The 24,531-nt window shown below is 49.4% G+C and overlaps 1 protein-coding gene across 3 annotated transcripts in view; it reads left to right on the top strand.

Moving 5' to 3' along the window:
* STARD8 (StAR related lipid transfer domain containing 8) overlaps positions 1 to 24,531 on the top strand; it is a 67,493-nt gene that overhangs the window by 11,894 nt on the left and 31,068 nt on the right. The window contains exon 1 of one of the 3 annotated variants that reach the window (XM_083629066.1): positions 1,586 to 2,651. The exons of 1 other annotated variant lie outside the window; for it this stretch is intronic. In XM_083629066.1, coding sequence (XP_083485192.1) covers positions 2,054 to 2,651 — 598 coding nt within the window. In that variant the 5' untranslated portion in view covers positions 1,586 to 2,053. Of the gene's footprint in view, positions 1 to 1,585; positions 2,652 to 12,037; positions 12,294 to 24,531 lie in introns of those variants that run through there. One more of the 3 variants, XM_083629068.1, reaches the window with a different exon arrangement.

Here is a 24,531-nt window from a genome sequence, read left to right as displayed (position 1 = left end):
TGTTCTTATCCTGAAGCAAAGTTCTTAACCTGAAGCACTATTCCTGGGTTAGCGGAGTGTGTAACCTGAAGCGTATGTAACCCGAGGTACCACTGTACTGGACGGCTTTGCTCCCCCGCCACAAAATCATGAAAACAGAGAACACAACAACACTGTGCTTGCTCTGAACTGTGTCCAGGAGTGTGAAATACACACAACCAGTGGCGTAGCGTGGGGGGTGCAAGGGGGGCCGGCCGCACCGGGCGCAACATCTGGGGGGGGCACGGAAGAGACTCGAGTGCTAAAATCCACAGGTTAGGGGGCGCAAATTACTTGCCTTGCCCCGGGTGCTGACAACCCACTCTACGCCACTGCACACAACCAGATCACAAAGTGCTCATCTGTGTACCGTGTACATTCACAATCCCTGGAGGAGGAGGAGCTGTAAGAAGGTGGCAGTTTGGGGGAGGGGACTGAGGTCTCCTGGGGTTTCCTTGCTCTGGTGCTGCAATTGTCACATGAGTTAACCCTCTCCCCTGAAGGAAGAAAAGCTCCCCCCCCCCAAAAAAAGGCAGCACGAACCAGCTCCAATCTTCTTGTTATTCAGCACTTTGGAAAATAGCTTCCAGAGTCCTAAGCAAGGCAGGAAATCCACTGCAGGCTCCAAACATCCTCTTGAGGATTAAGAGGAAGTTTTGGTGTGCAAGGCAGGAGAGAGGGGCAGGCAGGACTTAACCCTTTCCAAGCCCATCCGTTCTCCCCTATAAATACTCTCCCTCTACCATCACCATTTTTTAAACCATGCTCTGAAACTAAAAGTGGCTCTTGTTGAGGTGGGAATGGCATTGGGGAAAAGTGAAGTGTGTGAGGGGTGGGTGGGTGAAGCATCCCTCTTTCATGCCAACCCTTCCCCATTAGTGCCTCCCCCCACATCGCCATTATCCTTGCAGATGTGTATTGGTGAACATGTACCACTCCCGCAAAGAACACAGACTGAACATAGACCAGCATGCCTGAAGTTTTGCCTCTTCTCCCATTTGACACTCACAACAGCCCTGTAAGGTAGGTTGGCTGAGGAAGAGTAACTGGCCCAAAGTAACCCAAATAGGAATTTGAAGCTGGGTCCCCTCTGTCCTAGCCTGATGCTGTAACCACTTCATCCTGCTGGTCTAGTAACAGCAACTTAGAGCAGCTTCCAACCAAGCACAGATGAGAAACAACAGCCTGCATACTAAGAGCCAACAGATTAAAGCCAACAATTGTAAAAGCAGCAATGGAAATATTTTTTTAAAAAATAGCAGCACAGCTAAATATTAAAAGCCTGTGGAAAGAAAAGTCAAGAGAAAGGAGACTGGGCCAAAGTGGCAGGTCCAGGGCCTCGGTGGTGGTGGCCCCACCATCATGAAAGCCCCACCCCTTCTTTTCATTGCCTGAACCAGTTGTGCCATTGGCCCTCCTGAGCAGAGGATGGATGGATGGATGACGTTTACTTACAGTATATGCTGCATTCCCACAAAACAGCTTACAGCAAAATTCAAAACATTGGAACTACAGAGTATTAGTAAGTTCAAAAATCCAGCAAACACTATTGCAAAAACAAAACTATATAGGTTTAAGTATATAAATACAATGCAAAACAAGTGTTAATCGCTAATAAAGTTTCTGGCACTGGTCTGGCTGCACACTAGGAGCCTGGCTTAAACACAGTTCAGAGATGGGTCTTCTTTCCATGCTAGAGGACATTCAGCTGACTCCCGCAGATGTACTCCACAGGAGGCTGACAGCAGCAAGAGGCAAATGCCAGGGAAGGCAAAGGATGGCAAGGCTCTCCGCCAGCCTCCTGGAAGTACCAAATGCTGGTGCAGGTCTTACTGGGATGGTTTGGGAGCAAATGGACCCGGGGCCATTCAGAGCTTTAAAGGCGGAGAGAACAGCACTTCACTGAGCCTGGGGAGAAGCAGGAAGGTGAAGAAGCTGCAACCAGATGCCAGCGGTTTGGTGCCACGCGAAATGTCTCAGCGCTGCCCTTTGACCAACTGAAGTTTCCTGAGCAGTTTTCAAAGGAGGCCTCTGCATGGACAGCATCGCAAGGAAGCCAGGACATCATGGGGGTTCTGTGACGCATTTCGTACCTGCAAAGCAGCATCAGTCTGGAAGCGGCCTAAGCGCCCCCCTCTCTGTCTGGCCTCACCTGTTGGACGGCAACCCTGCCATCCACGGAGCAGCTGGGCAGATGCTCGGAAAGGGGCCAGGGCTGCCCCCTAGTGGCGTTTCCGAGAAGGCTCTTCGAAGCCGGATTCCCCGACGTGGCGCCTTGCTGGTGTCTTTGGCGCCCGGTCGTGGGAGGAAGAGCCTTGAAAGCGGAGTTGCCCCGTCCCTACGGGTGCCTTTCCTCTCCCTTCCGAGCCCGGGGGAGCCCCAGCGGGTTCTGCTTTCCCGGCGAGGGCGTGGTCGTCGAGGAGGAGCCTGCCCGGCCCTGGATCTCCCTCGCCTAGGCGGCGCAGAGGCGCAAAGGCTCAGACGGAGGATGGAGCGGCCGGGCGCAGCGAGAGGCTCCCGACGGCGCGCCCTGTCCGGCGGCGGAGGCAGGACCTGCGGGCGTTCCTTCTCGCGGCTGCTGCGGGCGCGCAAAGCAGGCGTCGGGGGTGGTGGAGGGTCCCGGGGGAAGCCAGGTAAGCACCCGCCCGCTCGCGGTCCGGGATTCGGCCCTTTTCAGCCTCTGCTTTTCCCGCTGCTCTGTCTTTGGTCCCGCTTTACGCGGTTGGACTGATTTACTTGCTCCATTGCTTTTACAGGTACTTACTTTAATTTGAGTTTATTTGATTTCTTGCATTTCCTAATGATTTCTTGCATGTCTCTCCCACCTTCTGTTCTCCAAGCATAGGAGCCAACTCCTAGGGTCCGAGGTCCCTTCGGTCCCCCTCCCCATTTTTTTAAAGCGTCGAGCCCCCTCCTCCCAAGTTGACGGGCATTGCCATTCAAATGATGAGCCTGCCCCGAGTCATGTGATTGATTATGCGGGGGCGGGGCTCACCTGCCACCCCCATTTAGTTTATTCAAGTTGGCACCCCTACCTCCAAGGATCTCGAGGCGGCCTACGTGGTTCTCCCCTACCTCGTTTAATCCTCACAACTCTGTGAGATAGGTTAGACTAAGAAACTGACTTGTCCAAGCAGTGGTGGACTTTGGGCTTTCAAATTTCAGCGGTGCCCTGTGCGATGCCATCATTCAGCCACATCCTGCCTCTTGCCTTCCCTTCTAAGTCATTGTTTCAGTGCCCACTGAGGCACCCTCTTGGCTCTGCAAGCCCAGTGTGGGCAAAGCAGTCACACCCCCCTAAATCTGCCTCTGGCCTAAGGTCACTCAGTGAGCTTCATGGATAAGCGTGGGGATTTGAACCTTGGTCTCCTGGCTCCTGGTCCAAGGCTCTAACCAGTACACCGCACTGACTTTTTATGGTCAAGGGGACCAGGGTGCCTCTTTATAGAGAGCTGGCCGGTAGGTGGGACACAGTTCTCCAGGCAGCAGAGGCTGTTGAATAATGACTTCAGACAGAAGCCACCTTGGAAAATGCTTGGCTGCTGAAACAGCTCCCCGCAAGGTGAAAGCCAGCAGCTCAGGGAGAGAGGCCGGAAGCCAACTCCCAGTTACTTGCAGGCAGCTGGAAGTTTTTATCTATGAACACAGAGAATATTAAAAAAAACACAACCATCTGAATTCCAAAGCAGTACCTTCCATTCCATTCTGTTCCATCTCCCAGGAAAAGGTTCCTGGAAAGCCAGTGCCTGTTGGCGTAGAAAGCTGGATGGACCAAAGGTCAGATCCAGTATAAGGCAGGCTTCTGAATCTGCATGCAGAGGAGAGGTTTGAGGTGGAGCAGGTCCCCTAATGGTGTCATAGGCCTGGGAACTGACATAGAATCATAGGATTGTAGAGCTTGAAGGGACCGCAAGGGACATCTAGACCAACCCCCTGTAATGAGGTTCAATAAGTTGGGTGTGGGGAGAGTGGCAGTTCTAGAAGGGAGGACCTCAGGGTCACAGGCAGCTTTGCAGTTTAGGACAAACCTAAGTTGGCCGCCACCCCATATGTGAAGAAGCTGCACCCCTGGTATGAATTACATTTCCTTCAGCTCCTCTGAAACCTCTGTGTGAATGGTAAAGTGGGATTAATCTTCCTCGGGGCAGGAGCTCTCGCTGCAGATGTCCCTGTAGGAGAAGCCCCACGCGTAGGAACGACATCACATGCCAGCTTCTAACCGGGATTTGTGCCAGTTCTTACGCCTATGATGCCTGAGTCATCTCTTCAAGGGGGAAGCCCTGATAAACTCCCTGGCAGAACTTCCCCAAATGAAGGAGTTTGCCAGCCTGCTGCCCCAAACTGCTTATGGCCATGGAAATCACACCCTCAATCAATGCTCAGTAAAGACCGGATATAATCTGTCTCCCACTTTCTGCCAACTTTCTGCGAGCAAACTAGGGTGAGTGCTGAATAAATGCATCATATGGGGGAAGCCTGGGTCCCTGATAGCTCACTTGGTAGTGCATGAGATTCAGGGTTGTGGGTTCGAGACCCACGTTGGGCAAAAGATTCCTCCATTGCAGGGGATTGGACTAGATGACCCTCGTGGTCCCTTCCGACACTACAATTCTATGATTCTGTGCCTCTGTCTTAGAACCGCCTACACAGTCTTTTTCCTCAAAGAAATCTGGGCGCTGTAATTTACAAATCTCTCACTAATTCCCAGCAACCTTTAACAAACAAATTTAAGCTTGTTTAAATGTTAACCTTCTGCCACACATAGAAGACCCCAGGGAGAAGACTTGGCTGCCCCCCCCCAAATTGCTTGAATTGTAGCCTTTTTCAGAGACCATTGTTTCAGTAAAAATGCCTGCTTCCTGTGCTACAATGCGGCATAGTTTTTGTTTGCTTGTTTTTAAATGCATCTTACCAAAAGGCACAGGGTTAAAACTGCAGGTGCTGGCATTTTTCTGCACAAAAGAAAAGCTGAAAGCTCTGGGAGGGCCCTGCTTTTATTCTGTCTCACCCTGCTTTCCTTTCCCAGTGACTCCTGCCTGTAAAGTGAGGGGGCTCCTTTAAACTCCTGAACGTATGGATTAGCCCGGAATAAAGGGATTCTTCAGCTGCGCTCCTTGAATTGCAGGGGGTTGGACTAGATGACCCTTGGGTCCCCTCCATGATAAGATGAGTTGATGACAGTCAGGGGGGTGGTTCAGACTGAGGCGGTGGCTGCACACAGGAAGCTGTGATGCAAGCTAGCTAGTGTGGAGGCAAGTTCATTGTACAGTGGTACCTCGGGTTAAGAACTTAATTCGTTCTGGAGGTCCATTCTTAACCTGAAACTGTTCTTAACCTGAGGTACCACTTTAGCTAATGGGACCTCCCGCTGCCACCGCACAATTTCTGTTCTCATCCTGAAGCAAAGTTCTTAACCCGAGGTACCACTGTACAAGAAGCAGTTGATTCTTGTCTCCTAGTTTTGAACCCCCACTTCCGTCTCTGTGAAAAAGGGCCCCAGTCCTGCATTGGCTGACCTCCCTCTCCCTGTGTTGTGTCACACACTCGCCTGGGCGGTGATGTCGGCTGCCGTTCCCCAGCGCTGTGTTACGAGCTATTAATACCCCCCTGCGCGTGGGCCCGGCTCAATGCTGCCCATTCATCAGGCTGGCTGAGGCAAGCTGTTGGCATGTGGGCCTCCTCCCAGCCCCTCCTGCCAGGCGCACCCCAGCGGTTGGTCTCCTTCAGGGCAGAGATAGAAGCGTGAGTGTTTCGCCCTCGGTCATGCTGGCCGGCTGCCTCTCCAGCGCCTCATTCAGTTTTGTACGTTTAGGGCCTGGGAAATATTTCCTGCTTCCAACCCCCGAGTTCTTTGGTTCCTTGTTTGGACAAGGAAAGGAAAGGAAAAGTCTTGAAAGCCTTACTGATGCCCAATGTTTCCCCACTGGAATACAGAAGAATGGAGTCAAGGGTCAGCGTCAGTCCTCCCTGACCTGCCACACTCCAGATGTTTTGTCTGGGGGCTGATGGGAGTTGTAGTCCAAAGAGAAGCCCCAGGGGGGCAAAGCCTGCCTTAGGCCTCGTGGTGCCTGTAAAATGCCAAAAAGCCAGTGTGGCATAGCGGTTAAAGCGTCACACCTGGAAGAGATGAAGGATCTTATCCCCACCTAGCCACAAAGCTGTCTGGGTGTGACTTTGGGGGCCAGTTGCTGTCTCTTAGCCTAACCAACTTTGAAGGTTTGTTGTGAGATTTAAATGAGGAGATAGAGAAACATATACACCACCTTGGGTTCCTTGGTGAATAGGGCGGTGTATAAATGCAGTACAGTGGTACCTCAGGTTACAGACATTTCACGTTACAGATGCTTCAGGTTACAGACTCCACTAACCCAGAAATAGTACCTCGGGTTAAGAACTTTGCTTCAGGATGAGAACAGAAATTGCATGGTGGCGACGCAGCGGCAGTGGGAGGCCCCATTAGCTAAAGTGGTGCCTCAGGTTAAGAACAATTTCAGGTTAAGAACGGACCTCCAGAACAAATTAAGTTCTTAACCCAAGGTACCACTGTAGTAGTAGTAGTAGTAGTAGTAGTAGTAGTAGTAGTAAGTCCAGTGGCTACAAGGGGCTTGTCCACAGGTAGCTCAGTCAGTAAAGCATGAGACTCTTAATCTCAAAGTTGTGGGTTCAAGACCCATAGTGGGTGAAAGATTCCTGCATTGCAGGGGGTTGGACTAGATGACGCTCGTGGTCCCTTCTGATTCTATGTGTTTAATGTTAAAACGACTTGTGTCAATGACATTAATACAATGTGCTCTGTGTGGGGCTGCCCTTGAGCCTGGTCCAGAAGCTCCAGCTGGGGCAGAATGAAGCAGCCAGGCTGCTGATGGGGGCATCTGGCCAAGAACATGGGACACCATTCTTAAAACGGCAGCACCGGCTGCCCGTCTACTACTGAGCCTGGCTCAAGGTCCTTGTGTTAGTTTATAAAGCCCTGGACAAGAATACTGTAGGGATTGCCTGAACCCTTCTGTCCCGGCTCAGTTGCCAAGATCGTCTGCAGGAGCATCGCTGGTTGTTCCCCAAGGCTCAAGTAACAGCAATGAGAAGCCGAGCCTTTAGTGTCACCAGCCTAGGCCTGCGGAACTCTCTGCCGATAGAGAGGTGCATTCTGTGCCAACTTTTAAACGCCTGCTGAAAAGTTTTCTATTCTGTCAGGTGTATGCTTGGCAATTAAGAGTACAGTGGTGCCTCGGGTTACATACGCTTCAGGTTACATACGCTTTAGGTTACAGACTCCGCTAACCCAGAAATAGTACCTCGGGTTAAGAACTTTGCTTCAGGATGAGAACAGAAATTGTGCTCCGGCGGCGCGGCGGCAGCGGGAAGCCTCATTAGCTAAAGTGGTGCTTCAGGTTAAGAACAGTTTCAGGTTAAGAACGGACCTCCAGAACAAATTAAGTACTTAACCTGAGGTACCACTGTACATCCTTCTGCAATGGTACCTTGATGTCTGTTTTAAACAGACACACACACACACACACACATGTTACCTCCTAACTAGGCTACTGAAGAAAGGTACTCCATTTTATGGAAGAACATGCCCAGAGACCCATTATTGAATCTACAACATTCACCATCCCCAATAGAAAAGTGGCCACCCCTATTCCAGATGGAAGGCATTGTGTTTAGGTTCAAAGGGGCTTCATCATTGCCACTTTCCTGATGTAAATAGGCTGTCCCCCCCAACAGTTCATAGGGAAAAACCATATGTATCCATGTATGCTTTGGGGAGGGGGCGAGATTCAAGTTGTCATGGAAGCATGGTGTAGCCAGAATTTTTGTCGAGTTGGCAGGGCATTTGTGTGTGTGAGGTGGGGGGGTCAGAACCGACATGATTGGCCAGTTATTTAAGTAGTCCTATTGTTTTAGTTGATCTAGGGGGCCCTGGTTGGAAACAGTGAAATAGTGCCCAGTCCTGATCCAGTTTGGGCTCCCCCACAAGCACATTTTTTTGGGGTGGGGGCGGTAGTTGGGGGGTTAATGGTGGGTAGGTCGAATCGCAGTTGTCCCAAAGTCACTCCACGTTTTGCTTTTTCTCTCCCTGGCGAAAGCAGGCCTTGCAGATGGTCAGGCTGTGAGGCTTAATGCCCATTTGGGTTGTGTTGCAACAAAGCCAGCTATTTTAAAATGTATTTGCACAGACAATTCCAGCACCTTCGCCGCAACCCTTTGGCCCACAAGCCTCCCACTTCCTCCCAAGGGGAGACACAACTGGGGCTCTCGCAACCCCTGCCCCCTTCCTCCGCATTCCCTGGAAACGCCCGTCTCTGCTCACCTTCAGCATAAGGATCCGGTTGGAGGAACTGAAGCTTCATTTGGGAGATCAGTTCCTAAGGAGCCCCCGCTTTCTGTGGTGTTTGGAAATACAGGTTCAAGGAGGATGCTGGGGGCTGGATGTGGCTCCCCCCCCCCAGTGGCAGAGGAGGAGGAGGAGATGGTGGCAAGGCAGGAAGAGGCTGTGGCTGCATTGTTAAGCAGTTGAGCTCAATGCAGGGTTATGGTTAGGAAGCCACTGACACAGAGAGGTTGTTCCTGAGCATGCCAACCATGTGGCAGAGTTTCCGATACCTCTCGCTTCTTATGGAGACTTCAGTAGCGGGGAGCCTCCTTTCAATTCACTTCCCGGCTTTCAGTTCATTGACTTGGTTGGGTTTCGCCACATCCAGCTGCATTACATGTGGCACAGAATCCTTGAAATGTAGAGCTGGGAGGGACCCCAAGAGTCATTTAGTCTGACCCCCCTACAGCAAAGGAATGAAGCACTATGTATATATTTACATGGTGAAATTTGTGGGCTCTCTCAGTGCCATCCTGTGCACATCTAATGCAGTGAGCTCAAAGGGACTTGCTGTCTTGTAAATAATGTTGCATGCTTCCTCAGGGTTCGGTTTCCTTGGAGGGGAAGGACAAAGGAGACTGTGGTGTCTTAGGATGTATGGTTTTCGTTATCCATACATCCAAGCCGAGCATAGGATGGAGATGCTCACAGAGTTAACACCCCAATAGATGTTGCTTCCTCATTCAGTTCCTGGGGAAGCTCCAAGTCCAGCACAGAACAAGAAAAGCCTCTGTGTCTCCAGCTTGCAGCACAATCCATCTCTCCCCCCCCCCCTTCTCTCTCATACCAACTCTTACACAGCTCCCCTTTCCCTCTTGACTGCTGGCATCCTGCCAGGTGAGGTGGGAAAAGGCCCAGCCAATTTTCTCTATGGGAACAGAGGTAACTCTCTGGACATGTAAATGGCAAGGACCTAACTAGTCAACTTTAGCAAAGACACGAGACTAGCTGGTTCAACAGCTTCTTCCACTAGATTCTAAACCTCACTGAGTTTATTAATATTTTGAGAAAATTGAGAAATCTTATGTCAGCTTTTGGTTTTATCAGCATTTTGCCGTGAAAATTGTGCATCATGTTTTGCCAGGCGCTTGAAGATTTTTGTTGAATAAGCAGTTTATAGCTCTTGTCAACAGGATAAATAAGAAGAGCGCTGCTGGATGAAACCTACTCTGTCCAGCTTTCTGAGGTCTTCTCTTTAATCTGTACCATATTTTTTGACTTCCCTTTTTTGTGGGTACCCTACTTTAGGATGGAAAAGTTGGCTTTTCAACGACGGTGCAGCTTTGAAGAGGGAAGCATCAAAATGGGCTTGCGTGAAGACCCTGCGCTTCCTTCTAACCATGTACTGGGTGGGGAGAAACCAAGGAGCTTTGAAATACTTTATAACTTTTGCTGATGGCTTCCTCTTGGTCAGTGCTGGTGCGACAGGTCATCTGGGAGAGGGAACCGCCCCGTGTAATGGTTGGAAAGGGTGATGCTCTTGGGAGGTTTCTCAGATTGCTCTTTGCCATTTGGCAGGTGAGAAAACACAGCTGCGGAGCTGGCAAGGGAGGCATCAGGGATCAAAGTCTTTCTTTGGTGTGTGCGATTAAACCGAGAGGGTCCCACACGAAGCAGTTGCGATTTCTGGACCTTCGAATCCAGGCTTGTGCACATGTTTCAGATTAAGGGTGGGTTGCGTTGAAGGGATGGTTGTGTTCTCAGTCCTAGAGGGAATAATGGGTTTCATATTGTTGGGGAGTGAGTAAAGGGGGTACAGGAGCAAAACTAACTAACACTTTTCATTAGGTAGCATTTGAGCTGGCAAATCTGGGCGAGAGAGTAGACTCTCTCTCTCTCTCTCTTACACACACAGATGTTTGCAGGTCAGAAAATAATAAAGTTGTTTATTGTAGGAAATGCATAACTAGGATGGATAAGGTTTCTAGATATAGCCTAACTTTCTGACGTTGTAAGGAGCTTGTATAGCCCACACGGTCCTGCCCTTTGACAAAATGGAGAGGGCTGCCAGACTTGAGGAAGCCCGGAGGTTTGCAGAGCTGTGGAAAACCTGTTAGCCCCAAGCAGAGGGGTGCCAGAGGGAACGCAGCCCACACCTTTGAAGGCAGGAGGGGTGTGCAAAACCCAGCCACCTTTTTATTAATAGAGCCGGAAATGCTTGGATGTGGTCCACCTGGATCTCTGTGAAGCTTCTAGTCAAAGATGATGCTTGATGGAAAGCAACCGCCCTCAGCTTCCACAGCTCTCTTCCCTAGCCGCTGCCTCCCCCACAGTACCTGTGGCAGGTACTGAAGTCTTTTGGGAATGGGGCAGGGTGGGGATCCGGAGCTGAGGGAAGGGGTGTCTTGTTTCGGGCCAGACTTGCTGAGTTGCCCCCAACATTGGGGGGCATGACATCACACACGGGCGCCCCCAACCTGGCCAGGCACACTCGGCTCGCCATTCCCCCCACTACCAACCACCTTCCTGAAAGGCGCCCTGGTGTGTCCTTTTGAGGACTGTCACAAAATTGCAATATGGGGGGACTGCCCCCCCAGCCCCCTAGACGACACCCCTGTTTGGGGCCAAAATGGCAGTGCTCTGGTGGCTGACAAGCAAAGCTGCTTTTCAGTATGAGAGATAGAAACAGAATTGTAGGGTTGGAAGGGACCCCCAAGGGTCATCCAGACCAACCCCCTGCAATGCAGGAATTGCAGCTTAAGATTCCCTGACAGATGCGCGCATTCAACCTTTCCAAGGAAGGAGAATCCATCACCTTCTGAGGTGGTGGAACGTGTGCAGACAGATGCACCAACTTAGGCCACAAAGCCCCACAATCTTCGAGTTCTCAAGAAATTCTCAATTACCCTGAGAATTGAGGAAGAAACTTGTTCTCAGAGGAAGAAAACATTTCAAGAAAACGGAAGGTAGATTTTGGAATGTACTAATGTGACTCTCCAAAGTGGGTCATGTTCCTCTGAGTCACATGAATCCTTGTTTTTAAACCCACAGTTAACTCTTCTCGCTGTGGTGGGCAGAGGTGACACGAGCTCCCCCCAAAAACCTCTCAGCCAGATGTAAGGGATATACTTAAACCCACATATAGAGTATGTACAGGACTTTTCTTGCCCATGGCAGCCATTTTTTGCTGGAACCTTTGGCACTTTTATCAAAATAGGAGCCTGGGCACCTCAAAAAAATTTTAACCGGAAAAGTACCACACACAGCATACATACATAGACCATTCACAGTGGGTATATACAACCCACACAAAGACAGCATCCACATAGAACCATAGAATCGTCAAGTTGGAAGGGATCCAAGGGTCATCTAGTCCAACCCGCTGCAAGGCAGCACATGACAGCACCGTCAACCATTTTCCTGGCTCGTATTTTCCCCTCATTCTGTCTGGATGACCCTTGCAGTGGATAATCCGATGAAAGAAAGAATCCCTGTTCCCCACAAAACTCATTTGCAATCCCTCCTATGGGCTTCTGCGTTAGCAAGGAATCGGTGACTGTTTTGTGACGTTTTGTCAAGGGTTAAGGGGAAAGCCCAGCTGTTTGGCAGGCTTTCCTGTTGCTTCAGCGATTGGCCAGAAGCCTCAGGGGGCGGGCGCAAGGAGGCAGCTCCAGCAGTTTGGCCACCTGTGCCTGGAGCAACCCTCATTTTTTTGCAATTGACAACGGCCAAGGAGCAGCAGCTGCTTCGGCTGCTGCTGCTCTGGAGCTGGCAACAAAGTGTGTGTGTTTGTGTGTGTGTGTAAGTATAACTCTGGGGGCATGTTGCCTCCGGCCTTTGCCCTGCCCCAGCAGAGGAAGCGACTGAATCTCCCAAGGATTTTTGACAGCCACGGAGTTTTCTCCTGGTACCTCAAGCACAGTTTTTCAACACGGGACATGGAGCAAGGCAACTCGAGGTAAATAGTCACTGCAGCAAAATGCTCTCCGATGCTGTCAGTTTAGTGGTGAAGCTGTCTGTCTGTCTGTCTGTCTGTCTTTATGTCTGTCTCTCTCTCTCTCTCCCCCTTGGTGTTTCGCTTTCTGGCTCTGAAGAGTCATAACTTTCCCCGAGGAGCGCCTGACGCTCACATGATGACCTGGCAATCCTGTTTTCACTTCATCAACTTGACCTGCCTGAACAGAAAAATGGTGTCTGTGTGGGTCCGGTTATATGTGCCCCATTCCGAGGCCGTTCTCTCCTGGGAGACGTTACTGGTTTGGGTGCATGGCAAGGGAGGACTTCTCTGCTTGTACAAACGTTTCATAACCCTTCTAAACTGTTGCAGGAGCTCCTTCTGTTGCTGCTTTTCCTTGTCTTATGCTACGGGAGCACTGTGTGTGTGTGTGTGTGTGTGTGTGTGTGTGTATTATGTGATTATGGGAGTTCTTGAGTTGCGTCTGGCTTGCTTTGTGATGCAGGAAAGACCAAGTAACATGCGCGTGGCTCCCTTCCAGCCTCTCGGAGTGGTGGGCGCTGAGCAGGTGGGCCCTTTAGTAAGTTACCGCCAAACTGAGTGGGTGAGATCCCCAGTGGGAGCTACACTGGAGATGTGGTCCTGATCCGTGCACATGGCACAAAAGAAGTCAGTGGCAGCATCAAACACACACACACAGTTCAACCCACGCTGGTTGGCCCCTGCTCTTTGAGGCCGTAGAATCATAGAACTGTAGTGTGGAAGGTATAGCCAAGGGCCATGTAGTCCAGCCCCTTGCAATGCAGGACTCACAGCTAAAGAATCCCTAAAAGATGACCCTCCACCTCTGTCAAAAAAACAGAGAGAGTCCACCACCTTCCAAGGTTGTCCATTCCACTGTCAAATGACTCTTGTTGAAATGGTCAGGGCCCACTGCGTTGGCAGGTGCTGTGTTCCAGTCTGAAAATTCAGATAATTATTTCTCATATTTTACCGTAATTCGCAGCCTGCCCTGTCTCCAGGCCTCTGGGTCTGTTGTACCCCAAAATAACACATGGCCTAACTATGAGCTCTCTTCCATCCATATGGAAAACTGTGAGTCATGGGCAGGGAAAACATAGTGCTATTCAGCGCTAGTCCTGCTCAGAGTAGACCTATTGAAGTTAATGGATGTGACTTAGTTAGGATCCCTAATTTTATTGGGTCTTGGCTGACTACAACCCCAGATTTAGTGTCTGAATTGAAGAATGGATTATTTGAAGTATTGCCCTCCTCCAAAAAAGGAAATGCAAATATCTGTCTATAGTTATGTCTGTATTTTCTGTAGCTTCTCACTTATTGGCAGAGATGGCTGAGCTTGCCCCCACTTGCTGAGGGCCAGAATAATTTGGTTTATTTCCTGAGGCTTGGAAGACAAGCCCCTCTGCCCAAAACACCCTCCTCCCCTTCCCCTTAAGGCCTTACCTGGTCAGGTGGGCGAGGTGACCTGCTCAGTCTGCTCTCCAGGTGCTAACTATTGATGGGCAGGATCAAGGCCCCTGATCCTTCATCTTGGGTTGGGGAGAAGTTCTAATAAAGGACTTCTTCAAATACAGGATGGTCATCTTGAAAGTCCTTGAAATATGGAGGGATGGAGAGAGTCCCCTATGAAGAAAAGTTGCCGTGTTTTTTATTTCAGATAAAAAGGCGAGAAAGAGGTGATTAAGATACAAGTTTATACAATGAGGCATGGCATGGAGAAAGTGAATAGAGAGATAAATAAACTCTCCCTCTCTCAGGACACTTGAACTTGTGGATAGCCAATGAAGCTGAACGTTGGAAGATTCAGGGCAGAGAAAAGAAAGGACTTCTTTATGCAACGCATAGTTAAACTATGGAACTCGCTCCTGCAAGAGGCAGTGATGGCCACCAAGCTAGGCGGTTTTAAAAGAGGACTGGGCACATTAATGGAGGAGAGAGCTATCCATAGCTGTGTTCTGCCTCCAAGGTCACAGCCAGCAATGCTTCTGAATACCAGTTGCTGGAAACTGCAGGAGGGGAGAGTGCCACTCTTGTGCTTGGCTCGGGCTTGTCGGTTGCTGCTACTCCTGCCATTGCTCTGTGCCCTTTAGTGGACAGGGGGGAGAGTGTTAGGAATAGGAAGGGTCTTGAATATTGGAGACTGTTGGTGATGAGAGAAGCCGTGAATTCTCCTCCGGCTTGGATTTCAACCTGAGCCGGGGAAGAACTTTCAGACTTTGAAAACTCTCCTCTGATTTAAAATTGGGGTTTTATAAGAAGCCCCGGAATTGTTTCCCCAGGCTGGCTTGGTAGAGCTTCACCTACATCTATACTTCCTGCCTTTGGGGGATATGCCTTCCGCAGCTTCTGGTTAGCTGAGGAACCACTGTGCATTGTGGGGTATTCCTGGAAAGATCCCCCAGTGCGCAGTCAGCTCCTGTGGAGCGCTGGCCTAGTCTGTTGAGCCTCTCCACTGCCCTGCCTAGTTGTGAGGGGGCTGTCCACTTCCTCAGGGCTTGACTTTAGAGGGGCAGAGCCCGTGAGTGGTGGCGGTGGGGCAGCTGTCTCCTATGGAAACTTGGCTGCTGTTGCTGATCTTTCCTTAAAGATCCCCCCCAATACATTTTCAAAGGAAGCTCTAATTGGGAAAAGCATTGTAGTGGCTGCAGTAGGTGACATTGCCTCTGGAGGAGATCACGGTGCAGGGCTGGGTGTTCACCTCGCACTATAATGGACAGTGGTTATATAGTGGTTTAGTGCCGGACTGGGACCTAGAAGACCAAATCCCTGCCTGGGCATGAAGATCCCTGAGTGAGCTTGGACCGGTCACTGCCTCTCAGTCTAATCTACATCACAGGGTTGTTGTGAAATGAGGAGAAGAATCTGTATATATCACCTTGAGCTTCTTGGAGGAAAAGAATTAGATAGGAATGCAATAAATAAACAAAGGAGTAAGAATTGATTCCAAAATAAATAGGATTAGTAAATGTCTTCCCTCTCCCCATTATATTTCTCCTAATCTCTTTAGTGCTACTTTAGGAGCACATTAGGCCAACATAATCCATATTAACCACTTTCCGTTGCAATTCCTTGTCGCTGACGTTTGGACGTATCATTCTGGAGGGTTGAATGAGGGCACACATTGCCTGTTCTTTGTGGCAGTCAGAGGCATTGGTGGCCAGGTCCCAAATCCATCGCTTCTTTCTTTGGAAAGGGTGCTAGGGGTCACCAGAGTGAGTTCTGAACTGGAGCTCCTTTATTTCTTGAGAGGGCTACGTCCTGGCATGTGTGAATCGGTAAAGATGATAATCAGTGCCCCTGCAGGCATACAGAGTGCTCTCCTCCTCACCAGCGAGGGACCACTGCAAGCGTCTGCGCATTTCAGTATTTGAAGGAAAGGCAACTGGGTAACGTGAGGCGACTTCTGCGTCGCCCTGTGCCTTCCCTTGAGAAACTGAGCAGACCTCGGCTCTCCCTGTGCCATTTAAAGCAAAGGAGTCCCTTCTTTCCCCCTTGAGGCAACAACTGGGGAACTGGGTTAGCAGCAAGGCGGGGATAGTACTGCAATGCTTGGAAAAAGCCCTCTCAGAGACCCGAGTTTGGAGGGCTACGTTTTGCATGGAGTATGAATCCATTAACCTTTGCGCACAGTTCCGGCACATTCCCTGGCATCCGGAACATGGCCGTTGAGGGAGGCCACATTCCAGTAAAGTCAGGGGTCCCCCCTCCAGCCCAGTTAATAATTGAGCTACAATGACCCTCCTTGCGCAGTGTCTCCCTGAAAGTCACCTCTGTATACTTACAGTCACGCTTGCTGGCAGTTGGGGCTCCCGAAGTTTCAAAGTAAAGGAAACCTTTGTTTCCTTGCTCGCTCTGCCCTGAGAGGGAGGTCGCCAGTCTCAAGACCCCATTTGAATGTGCCTTGTTTGGCAATGCTCCTAAAGGAGCTGATCTGATGAAATAGCTGCACAACACGGAACTGGAAAGAGTCTGGACAGAAGCAGAATTGGTAGACTTAAACTACAGGAACCCCAGTCTCTGAGTGGTGAGAGACTGGGATGCCTGTGATTTTCCCAGGGGTTACTTTGCTGGGAATGAAGGTCTGCAGAGACTGTGGTGTCTTTCGGAACTACGGTTTTATTTATGCACATGAACAACCTGAGCAGAGGATGGAGAGAGGTTCGTGGCATTAACCCCCCAGCATTTCTCCCCACAGACTTCCCTTAGGTTCCCAGGAGAGCCCCAGACTCAGCTTTGGGTTCAGCACAGAACAATATAAACCTCTGTGTCTCCGGCTTCCAGCATCAGCTCAAAAACACTCTCTCTCTCTCTCTCTCTCTCTCTCTCTCTCTCTCTCTCTCTCTCTCACACACACACACACACACACACACACACACACTTGGCCTGTTGCTCCTCATCCTAGGGTGACTGGTGGCACTCAGCCAGCTGGGGTGGGAAAAGGCCCACCCATTTGTCTGTGTGACCACAGGGCAACCTCTTTCTATATGTAAATGGCAAGGTACTTAAACTGGCCAGCCAAAGGACTGGTTTTGCTGGTTTCCTCTTGCATTTTCTACCCTCACCCACACAGAAGCACAGGTTTTGGAAGGGATCCCTGGGTGTCATCCAGACTGACCCCCCCACACCTATAACAGAACATCGATCTACGTTAAATGGGGGTGGGGGACTAGATAATGACATAATGTCTGTAGCTCCCTGCAGAGATTATTTCATTGCCAAGTTCTCCACACACACCCCACCCCAGTTCTAGGATCCAGATTTGGGATGACTTCAAGATAAGGCTCTCCCATCACCCCCTGTCCAGTGGCTGTGCTGCCGGAGGCTGATGGGAGTTGGTAGCCCCAAACATCGGGGGGGGGGACGGACAGATTGGGGAAGCGTCAATGGCGGACACGGAGGCAAGGATGAGAGAAAGATGGAACGAGACTGAATGTCTTGGCATGCATTGGGGAAAGGCAAGGTCTTGCCAATCTTTCTTCCCAGAATCTTGTCTGCCTAAAGGATGGGGGTCAATAGAATCATAGAACTGTACAGCTGGAAGGGACCCAAAGGCTCATGTGGTCCAACCCCCTGCGAGGCAGCAATCACAGCTGCGCCCTGAGAAAAATGCCGCCATTTGGATGAGTTGAGAATGGCCTTTGGGGCTGCCGTGGGCTCCTTTTGGAGTGATGGCGACTGAAGTGTAGCATTGGGGTTGTGAAAGCAGAGGGAGGGTGGCTTTCCCATTCCTTGAACCGCCTCTCTGGCGTCCTCTCCAGCTCCTGCCACCGACTGTTGTGTCAGCTGCTGGTTGGTTGGCACATGGGCAGGTTTGGCCCATCTCTTTGCTTCCGTGGGGGGACGGTTTTTTCCTGCTCATTTGCTGATCGCAGAAGCTCAGCTATGAGCCCGGAGATAATCCCTCCATTACGAACGAACCAGCTTTGCATGGGGAACTGGAGAAGATTCTGTTCTGCTCAGCGTCCCTCATTTTGGAGTGAACCAGGCCTGGTTTATCTTGGCTGAGCACTTAATAAGTGACATATTACCCTGCCAGCGTGTGCCCGGGAACATTTACGGAGCGTACAGCAACGGCACTGTTTGACTATCCATTTTAACGGTTGCTTATCAGGAAACGGCACTTGTCATCTGGTGCCAGAAGCGGTCTTGCGCACACTTCCACAGATCTGTTACACTGAAGTGAGTGACTCAGTTGCTCCCCCTCCCCTCCCAAAAAAGAGACAGAAAATGAGAAATAAATGAATCCTTCTTCTGGTGTTCTTAAGATAACATTCCCATTGCCATGCCAGGAACAAAACGTAGTATTGGGGTGGATCATTTCCCCACAACATTGGGGAATAATTTAATCACAATTTAAGGTGTTTCTGTTAGAAATGACTGTCCTCTTCTGAGACATAAGGGTGGGGAAAGGGGCTTCCAGTCTCTGCTCGTCCCCTTCCCTCAACCTGCTCCATTAATCTGCTTTCCGCTTGCTGAGATAAACGGCAGGAAATCCCTAGAGGCCACCTTAACCGAACCTCTGAGCTGTACAGGAAAAACATCCTGGATGGAGCTGCGGAGTCTCTGCTCCCAATTAAGCCAGTTGGGTTCTGCATTTTATCCAGATCCAGATGTTCTCTCCGTTGACGAAACCTCTGGTGCACGTAGGAGGCACCAGCCGAAACATAATACTCATGTGAACTTTGGAAAGAGGCTCTCCCTGCATCGGGAGGGCATGTAGAAGGAAGGCTTGGTAATTTTGCCCCAGGGCAAGCAGCCCACTTCCTACCTTGGACTGGGGGCAGTTGTGGTTGACCTCCTCTCCTGCCCAAAGGGAATCGGCAGGTCTGAGCTGGGGCACCTGGTCCCTGTTCGAATGCAGCCTTTAACATTATCTGTTCTGCGTGCATGTTAATGGAGACATTCGTTGCTGACTGTCGCTAGACATTAAAGGCAGTGGACCCTCCTTCATTGGAGGTTTTTAAAGAGGTTGGAAAACCATCTGTCAGGAAGACGCCTTTTGTTTATTCATTTATCCACCCCTCCTTCTCCCCAGACTGGGGCTGAAAGTGGCTTACACAAGTTGAAAACGCACGCAGATAAAATACAGAAAGCTGAAAAAAAGATAATTAAAAAGTAATTAAGCTATAACTATAAAAAACTTTGGGACGCGGGTGGGGCTGTGGGTTAAACCACAGAGCCTAGGACTTGCTGATCAGAAGGTCGGCGGTTCGAATCCCCGCGACAGGGTGAGCTCCCGTTGCTCGGTCCCTGCTCCTGCCAATTTAGCAGTTCGAAAGCACGAAGTGCAAGTAGATAAATAGGTACCACTCCTGCGGGAAGGTAAACAGCGTTTCCGTGCACTGCTCTGGTTCACCAGAAGTGGCTTAGTCATGCTGGCCACATGACCCAGAAGCTGTACACCGGCTCCCTCGGCCAATAAAGCGAGATGAGCGCCGCAACCCCAGAGTCGGCCATGACTGGACCTAATGGTCAGGGGTCCCTTTACCTTTACTATAAAAAACTATTATTTAGCTGTGATTCCAGCACCAAAGGGGGTTGGGCTAGAGAACCCCTGGGGTGCCAGAAAATGTTTTGTTTGTTGTATTTATATCCCACCTGTTTCTCCAAGGAGTTTGAGGTGGCATACATACACATGGTTCTCCCCTCCTTGTTTAATCCCCACAACAACCCTGTGAGGTAGGTTAGGCTGAGAGAAGACCGTGACTAGCCCCTAAAGCTGCATGCAGTGAGCTTCATGAACGAGTGGGGATTTGAACCCTGGTCTTTGCCCCCACGTTTCAGGGCTCCCCCACACTTCTGCTCATCCCGCCGCTTTCCCCCGGGGAAAAGGCTGCTTTCTCCCTCTGAATCGGAACAAACGTCAGTCGGGTTTCCTGCAGGTTGATGCTTGTTCTGATTCAGTGGTCAACGGCGGGTATCGCTGGGGAAAGTGGCAAACGAAAAAACCGCTCGGCCCCATGCCTAGAAAATGCAGGAGAAGTGGGAGTGTGGAGGAGCCCTTAGCCCAGGGGTCAGCAAACTTTTTCAGCAGGGGGCCATTCCACTGTCCCTCAGACCTGTGGGGGACCAGACTATATTTTTTGGGGGGAAAGAAAAAAAGAACAAATTCCTATGCCCCACAAATAACCCAGAGATGCATTTTAAATAAAAGCACACATTCTACTTATGTAAAAACACACTGATTCCTGGACTGTCCGTGGGCTGGATTTAGAAGGCGATTGGGCCGGATCCATCTCCCGGGCCTTAGTTTGCCTACCTATGCCTTAGCCCAGCACTCTAGCCACTGGCTCATAAGTTGACCCTTCCCTCCCTCCATACTCAGGTCTGGTACATCTTTTTTTAAAAAAGAAAGGTTGCTGTCTGCTGAAAGGTTGGTTTTGAGAGCTCAGCAGCTTCCCCCCTCTCCCCAGCCACCTGCCTTTCCTCTGGGTGATGTGGAAGCGAACTTTGTCACGGAGCGACTGCGTGTCTTGCTTCATTCAACTCTGCGTCCCATTTGAAAGGAGAGCAGCGACATTAACAGCGCTTTAGGGCTCTGTGGCTTCCTCTCCTCCGAGTTTCCCTGATCTTTTGTGCTGCAGATCCTCCTCTTGCTCTTTGGACATCTGAACCTTGGGAGGTGCCTGGAAGTCTCTCTCTCTCTCTCTCTCCCTCCTTTTAACCCAGCCTGCCTGGCGAGAATCCTAGTAGAACAATCAACAAACACAGCAAGTTATTCAGGTTGAACTTAATTAACCCATATGTGGGATAATTTATTTCATTTATTGCTTCCCACCTTTTCCCGCCTCCATGGAGCTCAAGGTGTCTTGCATTGCCCTCCCCCTCCTCAATTAACCCCCCCGCAACAACCCTTCGAGGTAGGCTAGGCTGAGAGGCAGTGGCTGGCCCAAGGTGAGCCGAGTGGGGATTCGAACCCTGGTCTCCCAAGTCCTAGCCAACACTACAGCAGCCTGGCTCTCTTAAATCATGCGTCCTGGTGCCCACTTTTTTGAGGACCAAATAAAGAAGATATCAATCTTCCTGCTGGCATTCTGATTTCAGGGTTTTATCCGCTGCTGCTTTTAATGCTTTAGCTTAAGTTTATATTCTCTTTGTCTATCTCCACTGCTTTATTATTCTTATCTTTGATGCTTTAATGTTTTCCTGTTCTTATCATCTGTAAGCGTTGGTTTGGTGGCAGCAGGGGGCGGAGAGCTTTCTTGGAAGTGGGACATTTGCAGAGGAAATGTTCTCACTGGATCTTGAAAGAGATCTTCCTTCCTGTCTCCCATAATCTGACATGATGTTACTTTTACCCCCACAGTGAAATGCAGAGAGGGGGCAGGAAAAGTGCTGGGTGTACTCATGTCTCGACACTCTTAAAAAAAAAAAGGAATTTACCGTGAAACTGCTTTGAACAATTATTATTTTTCTAAGAGAGATGATAAACTGTGGAATGCTTAACAACGGAATTCATTTCCATAGGAGGCAGTGATGACCAACAAACTAGATGGCTTGAAAATAGGATTAGACAACTCCAGGGAGGAGAATAAGGCTATCAAAGTCTACTAGCCGCAATGGCTATGCTCTCGTTCCACGCTCAGAAGCAGCAAGGCTTCTGAAGGCCAGTTGCTGGAAGCCACAGGAGGGGAGAGTGTTTTTGTGCTCAAATCCTGCTTGCGGGTTTCCCATTGGGGACATCTGCTTGGCCACTGGGAGAACAGGATGCTGGACTAGATGGGCCACTGGCCTGATCCAGCAAGGCTCCTCTTATTTATTTTTATTTTTTGTAAGTTGTTTTGAGTTTCCTTCTGAGGGGAAAGCAACTAATAAATATAATAATAATCATACCCGTGTGCAGAACATTTGTGATGAGCGAAAATGTCTTGGGAGTGTTTACATGACAATCATAAGTAAATCAATGTTCAGACCACCTCTTTATTGAAATTATCACTTGCCCGGGAGATGGGATGTATCCGGCTTTTTGGAAACCTCACCCAACAAATCGTACTCTAAAGCACATTGTTAATTTCAGGCAACTTTGTTCTGAAGATTGTAATAGCACAGAACTGGAGGGGAAACCCAGAATTAGCCATTCTGGCGAAGGAAATAACCCAGTTGTCCAATTTCGGTGGAACGGTCATGTTAAGAAATGGAAGGTACATTGCAGAGCGTCGTCCTTCTATTCATTTTCGTAAGCCAAAGCGTAACTTTGAGGTTAATCCTGTTTTCCGTTTCTCTTCTCCCGACTGGTTCCATGAGCATTTGCAGGACACAAGGGGTTAAGGCTGCTCCCCAGCAGGATGGAGCAGAGTAGCTTCTTTCATGAGCTGAGATGGTTTATTTCCTTGCCTTCTTCAGGATTCAGGGAGGTGCTGGTTTCTTTAAAGGCATTTCCTGTAGGCAAGTTTATATTTGGCACAGCGCTAGAAGCGGAAGAGGGCTGGGACGAAAGTGGCGGGCTTGGAACAGAGAGAACCAGATTTTTCTTAATGTCACCACAGATTCCCTCAAGGAAATCTGCACTCCTTGACTTGTGTCAGTTCCCTCGGGGAAGGAAGAAGGTCAGCAAACTGTCCCTATATGGATACTTTATAAACTGCTCCTGTTTTTTGTTTGTTTTCTTTTTTTAATTGGGCTAACAACAACAGAAATACGCATCAGGCTGGTACAATAATAATAGACTGACTCTACTTTTAAACATAGTATGGAATAAAATCCATTACTCTTCATGGGTGGGATGCATGTTAAAGGGGAATAATATCATATATTATTGAAACCACCAAATCTATCGGTAAGCAGAGGGAGGTGACAGACCGTGTCACCTACTGCCCGAAAACTACAGCATCCACCGTGCCTCAGACACGTTACAAAATGACCAGGTAGGCAAAGAGAACATAAGGTAAAGGTAAAGGGACCCCTGACCGTGAGGTCCAGTCGTGGCCGACTCTGGGGTTGCGGCACTCATCTCGCTTTATTGGCCGAGGGAGCCGGCGTACAGCTTCCGGGTCATGTGGCCAGCATGACTAAGCTGCTTCTGGCGAACCAGAGCAGCGCACGGAAATGCCGTTTACCTTCCTGCCGGAGCAGTACCTATTTATCTACTTGCACTTTGACGTGCTTTTGAACTGCTAGGTTTGCAGGAGCTGGGGCCGAGCAATGGGAGCTCACCCCGTCACGGGGATTCGAACCGCTGACCTTCTGATCGGCAAGTCCTAGGCTCTGTGGTTTAACCCACAGCACCACCCGCGTGTCTAAAAACTTGTGATGAGAAAATGGGAAGCGGCAGGCTCCCTCGGAAGGTGGTGGGCTCTCCTTCATGGGAGGTTTTTAAGCAGAGGCTAGGTGGTCATCTTTAGCTGTGATTCCTTCACTGAAGGAGGTTGGGCTCGATGACTCTTGGGGTCCCTTCTAACACTACGATTCCACGATTTCCTTGTGTGAGATGTTGAAATGCCCAAACTTACAACCGTGTTGCTTTCTGTTATTGTGACTTTTTCACATCGGAAGAAGTGAGTTACGAAACCGGGCTTATCCAAACACATCTTGTTTGAAGATAGTATTTCATCGCACGCAGGCGGTTTTCCTGACCCCATATCAATGGCTTCCATTGTTTCATTGTTGGCTTTGTTTCTTGTAGGTGAGCAGAGGTGAAATCTGGTCTACACACACACACACACACACACACACACACACACACACACACACAGAGCGCTTTGGAGATGTGAGAATTCTGGACAAATTTATTTGGGTTTGAGATCTGGCTAGCAGAGGGGAAGTGAGAAGTGCCTTAGTTTTGTGCCCCTCTATTTTGGACAATACCATCGCAAAATATGTTTTCTAATATTCTCCCAGTGCTGTGCTTTCTGCCTTTGAGAAAATGGAAAAGGGGGGGGGATCGAGGATCAAGGGAAAACAATTCTGGGGGCACCTCTTTCCCATTCTGGCCCCTTGGGCCAAGGGATTTGCAAGGTCAGCACATCCTGGGATCCTTTTTAGGTACCGGTAAGCCAAAGATGGAGCAACATAGAGCCCAAGGGAAGAGAGATGAACTACATTATGGTTGGCTAGCTGAAGTGGATGGTGTCAAGACACCAGCAGTTGGCTTACCATGTGAGTTTGATGGGTGATAGAAAATAGATTTAAAGAAAAGAAACCCAAACACTCCATGATACCCACATTTTGCAATTTGGCCTCGGGAAAGAATCTTGTGTATCTGAATTTTATACATAGGAAATAAAGTCCTACCAAACATTGCAGAAATGTTCCGGATCTTCTCTGCTTTAAGAAACCACTAATTTGTGGGTTATTTTCTCAGTGATAGAACAGAACCCACACATTTTTGTCCTGCAGAGAAAGAGATGCATGTCGTGTAATGTCTTCCATTTTTGAGCTGTACAGGTTTGTGTTGCTGCTAGCATCCAGGTGAGGTACATTGCAGGGGGTTGGTCTAGATGACACTTGGGGTCCCTTCCAACCTTAGAATTATAGGATTCCTTAAATAAATAAATAAAATTTAAAAATTGTCCAGTAGCCCCTTAGAGACCAACTAAGTTTGTTCTGGGTATAAGCTTCCGTGTGTATGCATACTTCTTCAGAACTTCTTATACCCAGAACAAACTTAGTTGGTCTCTAAGGTTCTACTGGACAATTTTTTAATTTTTAACATTTATTTCGACTGCATCAGACCAATACGACTACCTACCTGAATCCAGGATTCATTAAAAGTTTTAAACAG

Source organism: Podarcis filfolensis, assembly GCF_964270895.1.
Source record: "Podarcis filfolensis genome assembly, chromosome: 8".
In the NCBI taxonomy this organism is placed as follows: Eukaryota; Metazoa; Chordata; class Lepidosauria; order Squamata; family Lacertidae; genus Podarcis; species Podarcis filfolensis.
Note: the sequence above shows the minus strand (reverse complement) of the source record. Positions and strands in the feature narration are given on the sequence as shown.